At 43.6% G+C, this 12,455-nt stretch overlaps 1 protein-coding gene across 5 annotated transcripts in view; it reads right to left on the minus strand.

The window, feature by feature from the left end:
• Positions 1-12,455, minus strand: part of HABP4 (hyaluronan binding protein 4) — a 139,494-nt gene that overhangs the window by 91,452 nt on the left and 35,587 nt on the right. For all 5 annotated transcript variants that reach the window (XM_069227823.1, XM_069227806.1, XM_069227837.1 and 2 more), the window contains 2 exons: positions 10,092-10,175; positions 9,850-10,015 (listed from right to left, as the gene is read on the minus strand). In XM_069227823.1, coding sequence (XP_069083924.1) covers positions 9,850-10,015; positions 10,092-10,175 — 250 coding nt within the window. The remainder of the gene's footprint in view (positions 1-9,849; positions 10,016-10,091; positions 10,176-12,455) is intronic.

The raw sequence follows: 12,455 nt of genomic DNA on the forward strand, positions 1-12,455 counted from the left end.
TTATCACCTTTTCTATACTTCATAATGAACACGTGTGAAGGAAAACTATGCATTTTTTAAATGTACTAAAAAAAATCAGAGCTTAGAAATCTGGGCTATTTACATCATTCTAAATTTTGGATTACATAGTGCCAGAATATTCGGACGGTGTTTTCAAATTTTGTGCACAGTAATTTACGATTGTAAACCACAAATAGAGAAATTCAATATAGAACAAATGTCCCATAATTTGTGAGTGCGCCTGTCTGCCTGGAAAGATCCAGAAAAATAAAAATAAACATTTTTAAAAAAATCTGCTTTGCAGTAACATTTAGTCTTGGATTGTGAGTAGTTACTATTTGGACCTGGAGTTAACTGGTACATCGTGAAGCCTACCAATTTCAGAAATGTCTGAAAACTAGACATGTAGGGAGTCTAGATCCGACTACATTTGCACCCAGAATGTTTACAAATGTTAAACAGTCTAAACACAGAATTCAAATTTGTTAGAAAATTCTGGACCAACAAGTGTCCTACCACTCAGCGTTCCTAATTTTTGTTATGGAAAAACAGTACACTACTTGCGTGGGAGGACCCATCACCCAGGACAAGTAAGGGTCAGAAACAAAATGTGGAAACTTTACTTATTCAATGCTGTTACGTTGATTCATGAGAAGTGGTTAGTTTCAATATTTAAGCTGGTGGTTCGCCAGCATGCATGAATCTGTCACCCCAGACATTTCTGAAAACCCAGACATCTAGGAGACCACAGCAGTGTACCCTGCATGAATCTAAACATGCTTTCTTACTCAGAAAGTCATGCAAAAGTCTATTCAATGCCCCAAAACCCCCACTTTCTTCAGTTTCCACAGGGGACTGCAGCAGTATTTGGGAATGGCCAACTAGTCAGCAACCTACAAACACACCAATCATCGGCTTTACTGAAAAGCAGCAAGGCATGCTCGCCCAAAGTGCTGTGGCTCTCTGGATGTTGTCCTACAACCATATGCCGAATAAATCCCAAATTTGCTCTCACTTTCCAAGGAGGATTGTCAATATTTAGGCATGGTGTCAGCCATCACTCAGGGAAACCTACCGTCCCTCGGCGTTCAGAAATCCAAGTAAACCCAGTTGCCCAAGTGGATCCCACTAGGTTTCCCTACCCAGGAAGGACTTCAAATAGCAACATGTAGCTGGTGGGCTGGGAATAGAAAGAACTAAACTCCCATGACAGAAAACTCCATCACTTCCAGACACCACTAAAAGTCGTACCATCCAGCATTCATTCTGATGAATACCCCACATGTGGGTGATCCGGTTACACCAGAAAGTTTGGGTAAAACTTCACTGTGTAGTGTCAGTGTTGCATTGTGTTGTCATGCACGAAAAATAAAAGAAATAAACAAAAGTTGGTTTTCCCCCCTCCAGAGGTGGGGTATGAAGAAATCCCTCAGAGCACCAGATGAACTACCAGCACCTGGTAGTAGGATGTGCTGGACATGTCCTCTGCACAGAGGTAGTGCGTAGGACAGGCCTAGCACATCCTTGTACCTAAGAGGTTAATAAGTAAGCTTCTTTAGCCAGGTACAAAGAGTATTTGTAGGACCAGTTCAGACCATGTCCAAAATGTAAAAGCACAAATCAAATTATAGCCTTCATGGTCTCTGGTCAATATACATGCTTTTGTCAAAGTCAAAACATAGTGGAGGACCACCTATATCATTAGTAGCAATCAGTCTTATTTAAATCCATTTACACAGTTAATTGAAAGATTAAAGCATGATTAACTGTCTTCAACTTAGTGGAGTCAATTATTAAAATGTGACCTTTAGAAAGGAAGGAAAGGAACAGGTTACTTACCCTGTAAGCATGTTTGTGGCATGTAGTGCAGTAGATTCACAAGCTTTGCATACTCCTACCATCTATAGTGGAGTCCGGATTTGTACAGGTTGTTTTTCTGCGAAGAAAGTCTTTAGAGTCATGAGGTAGTGTGACAGCGCTTTCTTGGTGATACTGTGCATTGGCATAGACCACTGTTAAAACTGTTTTCCAGTAGAAGGGTGTGAACAGTGTTGTGTAAATGAGAAGTCTTTAAGAAAGTACAGTAAACTGCAATGGCCACAGGTGTCCAGGGAGGAGGGTGGCCGCATGTGAATCTACAGCACCACATGCCATAAAGATACTTGCAGGCTAAGCTGTGGGTAACTGGCCATCTATGTAGTGTACCAATGTAAGGTGACACTATGCAGATAGTCCAGGCAACCCTTATTGGTTTACAGGGATTAAATGTAATCACAAATGCTCTCTTGTGGTAGGGTGGGTGAGCAGTTTAGGCTCACAGAATAGTGCATTTGTTGAACACCGTAAATGAGACTCAAGAAGAAACTCAAAACCAATGTTTAGAAAAAATTAATAGAATGTTTCAACACCAGAAACATTTCAAAGCTAAGTACTGTTGCATTGTATAAATTTTTGCATTTAACAAGTTCACTCAAACGCGCTTTTACGGGCAATTACTTTCTATGGACTAATTACTTTTACTGCAAATGGGTCCTTTCAGTCAGTTCTCAGGGGTCCCCTTTAGGTTGCAAGGTGCTAGAGGGGCAAAAATCACTAGTAAACCCAGCAATACAGTTTTACCTGCCCTGGAGCATCCAGGTGCTGAGTTTCTGCATAGGTCCGGTGGCTTGCACGCTGCAAGGTGTGTGGGGTACCCGGAAAAGTCTATAAAGGGCTTGGGGACAAGCCTGGGCACTCTGAATGGGTGTGGGGGCTCCTAAATACTAAATTTAGGGGAGTGTAGAGTAGTAGCCAATGGGCTACTTGCCATACAGGGGTAAGTGGGAGTGGGTATAACCCTGTCCCAGAATTCCTAGCTGCGCTATAACAAGATGGTGGAATCCTTCCCAAGTATCCACTTCAGGTAGCCCACCTTCAGGGTGTGACTAGCCCAAAGGTGGGACACGCCTACTGAATAATCTACCAGTCCTGGAGCCAAATGGGCCTCACAGCAGACAGTAGAAACTCCAAGATCTGGGGAAATCACATGTCAAAGGTGGCAGGGCCTTTTAAATCCCTGGCATGCAGATTCACTAGCCATCCTGCTGGAGTAAGTGATAAAACCTCTCACTGGAGCAGACATTGTTTAACCTCAGAGCGCATGCGCTCACCTCGGAGTCAGAATCGTCTGGTGGCAGGCTGGCCAATAGTTAGCCAGCACACTAAAGGACATGTAGGTTTTAGAGGACACCTCTAATATGCTCTGGGTGCATGTCATAAATCCAAGACTGGCATCAGTCTGGATTTATTATGCTTAAGTGTTTGATACCAAACATTCTCTAGGTTTCAGTAAAGCCATTATGTAGCTGGGTAACTCGCAATGAGTCTCCAGTACATACCATAAGATGGCTTCCCAGTGCACTTGCAAAATTTAAGTAATCAAACTAGACATTACAGGGTCATATCATTACAGGGTATCTGCGTGTACAGAGATATGTCTACACATCAAAAATAATAGCCCCTACCTTAAGGCACCAAGGCCTGCTGTAGGGGTGACTTGTATACTTTAATGCAGTGAGTGGGGCAAGGCACGCAATGTGTGTCTTGTTGTGTTCTCTCATGGCTTACACCATGACAACCATTCCGCAGTGGCAGGCTGTATACGGTTTTAGGGGGTGGGGAGGTGGGTGGTACCTTAGGGTAGCACAATACATGCTGCAGCTCTTAAGGACCCTCTGTAATACCCAGGCCCTAGTGGTACTAGAATGGGTGCCAATTGTACACCATTTTACTTCGTTTTAGGGAAAGAGCACTGGGACTAGGGACTGGTTTAGCAGGAAGCTAGTCCACCTCAATAGAAAAATCCTCAGTAGCAGTGAGCAAAAGTGGGGTGCCCATGATTAAAAAGGGGCACTTTCCTCCCCCCACAAAAAGGGAACAAGACTAACTTTTCCCAAGAGAGTCTTCACTGTAAGTGGAAAAGAAAACGGAAAAGACCATCTGCACTGGCATAGTCAGTCTCATGTCTGTGTTCTACTGTGAAGTCCATAACCTGTAGGGAGATGGACCACCGCAAAAGTTTAGGATTTCCCACCCTTCATTTGCATCAACCATCAAAGGCATGTGGTCAGTTTGAACAATGAAGCGAGTATGAAACAAGTAGGGTCTCAACTGCTTCCAGGACCAGACCACAGCAAAGGCTTCCCTCTCAGTGTAACTCCAACACTGTTCCCTGGGAAGTACACTCCTGCTAATAAGAGCAACAGGTTGGTCCTGGCCATCATGGGTGGTCTGGGATAGGGCTGCTCCTGTCCCATGCTCAGAGGCATATTTCTGCACAATGAACTGCTCTGCATAATCTGGAGCTTTGATAATGGGTGCTGAACACAGTGCATCTTTCAGTGTCAAAAGGCTTTTGGAAACTCACTGTCCAGTTTACATTTTCAGGTTGTTTATTGGAGGAGAGTTCTGCGAGGGGTGCCACAATAGTGCCATACGTCTTCACAAACCTCCTGTAGTACCTAGTCAAGCCAAGGAATGCCCCGACTTAAGTCGGAGTTGTTGGCTCCCAGTCCAAAAGTGTCTGGATCTTGGGTTTTAAGGGTTGCACCTGGCCTCCACCTAGAAGGTGGTGTAAGTACACAACAGTGCCCTGCCCTGTCTGGCACTTGCTTGTCTGGAAAGGGAGGCCTGCCTGCTGCAGAGCATCCAATACCTTTCCAAGGTGGATCAGGTGATCCTGTGAAGTTATAAAGTGCAATAGGCTGCACTAAGACTCCAGCCCAGCAAGGACTTTATCCCTCAACTGTTGGAAGGTGGCAGGAGCATTCTTTAATCCAAATGGCATTACAGTTAATTGGTTATGTCCATCTGAGGTAGAGCATGCATTTTCTTTGGCTCCTGGGGGTCAAAACCAACCAGTACGGAAGGAAAAAGGAAAAAGTACTGAGAAATTTGGCTGCATCCATCCACTGAAACAAGTTAATGAGCCCTTGGAATGAGATGTGCATTTGACTTCGTGACCGCAATGAGCCCCCAAACTCATTCCATGGGAGGTAAACCTTAGCTCTGGTTTACCTTCCATGGAATGAGGTTTGGGGACCAAGACCAATGGGCTAGCCCAGGGACAGAGGGCTGAGTCACCCAAAATTCCAGCAACTTGATGACCTTAACTCTGAAGCTTTCTCTGACTTGAGACCGTAGATTTTGCTTTTGACAGGCACACTGTTTTCAGTGTCCACATCTTGGGTACACCAGGCACCGTGACAAGGGGGTCAAAGAAGAGCTCAGCATACTACCCTAGGACTTGCCAGCAAACTGTTTGCTTTTGGGCAGTGAGGGTGTCTGCAAAGACAACTCCCTCAGACCCATCTGCAGGGTTGTGGGAGAGAAGGTCAGGGAGAGGTTCACTCTTCTTCCTGAACATCAATGACCATCAGCATAGCCACATCAGCCCTGCCACAGTAGGGTTTAAGGTGGTTCACATGGATGACCCTATAAGGCCTCCTGAAGTGCCAAGGTCCACCAGGCAGGTGACCTCCCCTTTTCGTTCAAAGGTAGGGTAGGGTCCCCTCCATTTGTCCTGGATGGCCCTAGGAGCCACAGGCTCCAACAATCATACCTTCTGTCCTGGCTAGTACTCCACCAGTGCAGCCTTCTGGTCAACCCACTGTTTCTGGAGCTCTTGGCTTGCCTCAAGGTTTTTGTTGGCTTTTTCCACGTACTCAGCCATGCACATAGTCCACTAGGTCTTGTTTGGTTTCTTTGAGAGGCATCTCCCAACATTCCCTCACTTGACTCAGTGGTCCCTTAACAGGATGGGGAAACAAAAGTTCAAAAGGACTAAAGCCCACTCCATTTTGGCACCTCCGTAGGCAAAAAGTAGGTATGGCAAAAGGACATCCATACCCTAAGTTTCAAGGAGCCCCATGATCATACCTTTGGTGGTCTTGTTGAGTCTGTTTCAGACCATTTATTTGAGGGTGGTATCTGGTAGTGAACTTCTAAGTCGTAGCACATTCCTTTCCCATGGCTTTTAGGTAAGCAGACATTAAGTCTGTACTTCTGTCTGAAACCACCTACTTAGGTAAGCCCACTCAAGTAAAAATACTGAGGAGTGCCCTGGCAATTGCAGGGGCAGTGGCAGCCCTACAGAGAATTGCCTCAGGGTACCTGGTGGCATGATCCATGGCAATAGTATAAATCTGTTCCCTGATGGGGTCTGAGGGTGAAGGGGACCAACAATGTCAATCCCTACCCTTTCAAAGGGAAACCAGAGTGGAATTAAGGAGGCCTCTGGTTTGCTACCCGTCATGCCACTGGCTGGACGTGTGACACTGAAGCTGCAAAACTCCCTTACCTTCTGGGACATGCCTGGCCAGTAGACGTTGTTGACCAACCTACTTCAGGTTTGTGACTGACCGAGATACCCACCTGGGGGATGTTATGGGCAATGAGAGAAAGAAGTCCCTGTACTGCTGAGGCACTACTACTCTGACCAGGTTTGAGGAATCTGGTCTCAGTGTAAAGGACTCCATTGTTCCAATAGGTCCTGCGGGAACCACCCTTCAGCAAATGCAAAGTCTCCTATCCCACCACTGTAGGAAGCTGGCTACCTATGTAGTGTACTGAATGCAAGGAGACACTATGCAAATAGTGCAGACAACCCTTTAGTTTACAAAGGTAAAGAGTAATAATCCCAAATGCTTCTTGCAATAGTGTGAGCAAGCAGTTCAGGCTTATCAGAGGGTAGTGCTAAACATTTGTTCAACAGAGTCAGTAAATGAGATACACTCTCAGGAAGAAACTTGAAACCGATGTTTAGAAAAATCCCCCTTTTCTTTTACAGAATGGTTTAACACCAGAAAAACTTCAAAGATAAGTCATTTTGCAATATATCCATTTTTGCAAGTAAGAACTTCACTCTAACACGCTTTTACCCATTAAAGGACTTTCTTTGGACAAAGTACTTACTGCAAAGGGGTCCTTGGGAGTCCATTTTGGATTATAGGGTGCTAGAGGAGCAAGATCACTAGAAACACAAGCAATAATTTTTTTGCCTGCCCTGAAGCATAAGAGTGCAGAGGTGCTAGATGAGTCAGGAGCTTTCCGCACTGGACTGTTTGTATATGGGACACGGGGGGTGAACAATACAAAGGGGGATTTTGGGGGCAAATCCGGGGTGCTGCCAACACCATGTGGCGGAATATATGCCTTCAGACGCATGAGCCTTTATTAAAAAAATAAATTAATAAAAAAATTAAAAAAATGTGAGAAGTCCGATCCCTGGCTGCATGACCCATTGGGAATTATCAACTGATACACTCAAAGGAAGAGATGGTTTGTGTTGTGTAAAAGTACTTCATAGTAAGTCAAGGATCAAAAAAGGATTCTCAAACGTGGAATATTTAAAGGATTGATTACCTAGTCAAAACTGGTCTAGGAAAGGGCTATCCCTTAGGTAAGGGACAAACTGCATTGTAAACATTCATTGAAATTAAAGTGATACAATATCCTAGGTAATTCCGCCTTAGTTTAATAAAAAAAATATATATTTTTTTTTTAAAGCGACTTACATTTTTGCTGGTCTAGAAGGATCCGAAGAATTATGTTGAGGGCAAATAGTTTAACATTACATGTTGCACTGGGAGGCGAATAGCAACAGAAATGCAACTTTTATAAGGACAGTGTGCATGATCTCAATCATGTATTTACTTGTACAGGCCTAATCACAGTGTTGTAGGTACCTGTACCCTCCGTTTATGAACTGGACTGTAAAGTTTGAAACTGATGACTACTTTTGTCCTACTGAATTAACATTTTATTGCATTTTCAAATGGCGATTAATGTATGATGACCTATTCTGTATTTGAATTCTTACATAATTGTTTTGCATGCAGATTAAGTTATCAATGAAGTGACTACTAATAAAAAAAAAATTGCATACATGCTGTGTCCTTAAAATTAATTTAAAAAAAAGTGGCAAGGGAGAACACTGTTCAGGTTATTATGTATACTGAATTTGCCATGTTGGGAAAATGAAATATATAGCTTGTTCAAAACTTTTAGGTCTCGCCTACCAGACAGCACAAACAGTCTGGTAGCAAAAGACCCATTGTGGACTTACCAAAAACGTAGTGAGCTTAGAGCCCACACACTGCTTACCAGCAGTTGGCTTTGTCACTCATTTTCTTGTCTTATTTGTTGGCTTGTTTTCCTCTTTCAGTGTACGTCCCCTCCCCAGAAGCATACCTTTTGATTGTCTAAATTGTATCCTTCCACTGTTCACGTTTGGGGAACTAACTTTGTTTAGTTAACTACTCCAGAAGAGTGCATGTGTTTTCAGCTCCCTGTAGTTCCCGCCTGTCCCCCCCCCCCCCCCTCACACTATTGCTCTCTGGTGTGCGGTTTGCTTTTATGCTTCACTCCTGCATGGTGTTGCTCTCAAAATCATGTGCTTCGCCACTTGACCCTGCATTGCTCAAGTGTACGCGTTCCACTTCCTACTCCACCATCCGCTACCCAACCCAGTTTTACTTCTGGCCATTTGCTCCCTCAACCCTGCAGTCATTTCACACTACTTTAATTTCTTTTATTCATCAATCCAACTCTGAGTGTTAAAAAATAAAACAAGCATTTCCAATGCAACAGGTCTCGCGTTTGCTCATGTTAGAGCTGATCGCGTTGTAAACTCCTAACCCGACTTTTCACCTATCGGGCAAAAGTGCATTTATGTACATAACCCGAAAAAGTGAAATTAACTATGTAAAGCGCTAGACTTCTGCCAAGCAAGATCGCGCTCGTAAATTAGAGAAAAAGAAGTCCACGAGCCCGATGGAAAACAGCGAGCCTCGCATGTTTTCTGTACTTGGTTGCTGCGCTCGAGGAGGGCTAGCCACCAGAAAAGGCACTGACGTATGCGTGCCTTCGACTAATGAAAGCAAGCAGATTTTATTAGGCAAGCCCACGAACCAATAAAAAACACTGACGTGAAGTTGACAGGGCTCTGAGCCCTTTTCTAAATACTAAGCGTCTTGCTGCGATACGCATGCAATGCAGGCTCTACCCTAAAAAGGCACTTGCAGTGACTTATCCTCGCATAGGTCATCATGCATGGTGTGCTTACAAAATGACAGCTGTGATTTCGCCCCTTTCTTCTTTTGCCAATGCTGCACAACATCGAAAGGCACTGGCCAAGCCAAAAGTCCCTAAAGCCAAGACTTACTGCCTTTACTGAAGTTTGTTTAAAATTTCTATTTTACATATATGCCAGGACATTCCCAAAGGAATAAAGAGTCACGGCATCCATAAGAATCATGAAACTGTGCAGCATCTTCTCAAAGGGTCACTCTATAAACCTAAGAAGCAATCCAATAACACTAATGCAAAAACAAGGATCCCTACAAGTACAATACAAATACATACAAATAGGGTTGTGCACTCCATACATCTGTATGAGGCTAATAAAGAACTGGATCCTACAAAGTAGGCGTGATCCACATTCTTATTCCACACTTTTTACATTTCTAAGTTTGAATCAGTCTCATTGATCAGCATTAAATAGGCTATATTGCATTAGAATGGTTGCTAATGTGTTACAAATGTGGGTCTTTCGTAGGGAGTTCCTTCTGCCAATTCTAGCATGACTTTACCCCTTCCCACTTTTTGCCAATCACTGCTCTGCTCCCATCCCTCTGGGAAAGGGTCCGAACTGTGTTTTCCACCTCAGATCATTTATTAGTGTTAGCAAGACAACGTCTGTCAGTCCATAACTGACAGCTAAAGGATGGCTGACCACATAAAAGCAGTAATGTAGGACCAATAACTGCAAATACATCAATGGCTTAACAAAACAAATAGAGTCTTACTTACATCCTCTTTGTATTTTGACTTATGAATTACCACAGCTTTGGAAGGAACGGAGGAATCTGGCTTTCGGATGTTGAATTCTGGTTTTGGTCGAACCTGCTCCTGGAGAGATTTCCACTCATCCAATGTCATTTCAGGAGCCGAAACTTCTATAGTTCCTTCAATTACCCTATAGATAGACACACACATTTTACAAACCTAAATTATACAGTAACCAAAATAAAGTGTACAAATTAGGACATTACCTGGCCTCTGTATCACCTTCAACTCCTTCTTGATGCTCTTCAGTCTCTGGGGTTTCTTCCATGGGTGTAGGCTGTTCCATGTCACTACAAACAGAAAAGGTAAACGGCGATCCTAAGTAATATATTGGTTTTGGACCCGGGGGGGGGGGGGGTGTGGGGGGGGGGGGGGGCTGTGTTCAGGAGAAGGAAGAATAATATTAGCCCAACAATGTTGTATGATAGATGTATCTTATCCTTTTCCCAAAATAGTCCACTACAAACCTTCCTGTCAGAGGGTGCCCTGCAGAGCAGAGATGGATTACTAAGTGGTGCCTAGCAGCTTGCATCACAACCAAATTGTAGTTTAGGATGACCGATGAGGCATCAGTTGTCAGGTTCTATATTTTCTGTTCAATCTAGGAACCAGAGCTGAAGCCAATTTCTGCATATTTCCCCACCCTCTTTCCAGGTGCTAATAATCTGGATCGTCTTCACCAAGTCAAGTACTTTTCATGACTTTTGCACTAGTGTGTGCAAACTAACAATATCATCTGGATGCAAGCTGATTTGTAGAAAGATAGGGCCATTTGTTGGGGCGACTCCATCGCACTCAAAAATGGTACCTCGGGGTATTTGAAGATTCCCTCCTTCCTGAACGTCCGCATATGAAGAATCTGTTTTCACAAGCTAAACTGGCTCAGTAGATACGAAATTTGAGGTGGAGGAACTGGTGCTAGAGAACCAAGTTACTGAGAAGCGTGCACAGGGGTGGCTACGCATTAAGGTAGTAAACACAAAGTGTATCATCAACAAGAGTTGTGCCACATGCCCTTAAAAATGTGCCCCAGTGTCAAATGTAGGCATAAATCTACCAAAATAAGGTCCTAAAAGTCTGAGCTTTGCAGTTAATTTAATTGCACTGAATGTTTCATGCAATTTGCAAACTTTAATTAGAACTGGCATGAGGTATATATCTTTATGCAAATTCACACATTTATTCCAGGCTTCCGAGTGCTCAGTGTTAGGAGTCCTGGCCTTTCTGGAAAAACCAGTTAGGCTGCTGCAGCTTCTGACAAAGGAGTGGCTGTTTAGCATCTTTCTCTATCAGGTCAGTCCAGTACAACCAAAGCTCTTCCGGATTCTCAGAGTTTCTCAGCAAATGATTGCTCAAAGAGCTAATACCTTTTACCTCCATGTCATCGCACCACCCATACCCCAGCTTGTTGGTACCACAAAACAGCCAGCCTGAAGCGTTGCAGAAAAAACAAAAAACAAAAACACAAAAAAAACCCTCACCTATGGCAGTCGCTCTGAGAAGATATTAAGCACGAACCTCAAAGACAGAATTCCTCTTTTCCTCCAACTGCTCTACACAACAATTTGTTTCAAACATGGATGACATGAAAGGATTCAACACCTGATGGAAGCGAATAACCCCACTTGTTCGCAAGCTAGACAGAAATCTCTCCTTTAAAGGGCACATATCTTAGAACACACAGCATGGTACCAATGCACCACAGTTAACTTAGTGAAATTCCGCAAATGGTTTTCAGATCAGTCGAAGCACTTACCCATCCCCACAAGTGGATTGTAAATAAACTACTAAAGGTCCTACCATAATCTAAACATGGCTCCTCAAAGGCATTCTTAAACATTGCAGCTCCTCAAGGGACGCAAGATTTTGGCCACATCACTCAAGCACTGGAGGAACTTCACTAATTAGCACTCCACCTTCAAGACCAGTTGCATCACCTACCAGGCCCTCAAACAAAACCCCTGCATACATTGCAGAGAAACTAGCTACCTCAGTCAGACAACTCTCCAAAAGGAGAAGGGCAGCACAAAACTGGAATGAAGAATATGAAAGACCAGAAGATACAAACTTTGAAAGTCTGTGCACCAAAGATTCGGAATAAAACCGCCACAGACATCAGAACTCCTCAAATTGCAACCTGGGAAAAAACATTAAGAATTGTTTACAGAACATTACCACTTCGCCCTTTGGGAACACCAATAAACGTACCTTGGTCGGTCAACTTTCCATTTGGTGCAGTTTCCTAGCTAGGATTCTGCTATAACCACTCCTACACACAGGGCCCATCAATTAATCGTGTGGCTGTATTGAGCTGTATGCAACCCAAACTTCCTGATCACAGCCTCTGTGTCCTCATACATAAATGCCATTTAATGATACTGCAGCATAGATCCCACTGGAGGAAATGAGACCCAACAGTCCATATTTAAGTCACTTACCAGAGTACTGATACACCACAAGCAAGTGAGGTTTCCAGCCAAACTAGAACATCTTCACCAATGATGAATTCAGATAGTAGCTCAGGAACAGACTCTAGGATGGAACTAGTTCAGTAATGGGAACTAAAAGGC

Source organism: Pleurodeles waltl, chromosome 1_1 (genome assembly GCF_031143425.1).
Source record: "Pleurodeles waltl isolate 20211129_DDA chromosome 1_1, aPleWal1.hap1.20221129, whole genome shotgun sequence".
Lineage (NCBI taxonomy): Eukaryota > Metazoa > Chordata > Amphibia > Caudata > Salamandridae > Pleurodeles > Pleurodeles waltl.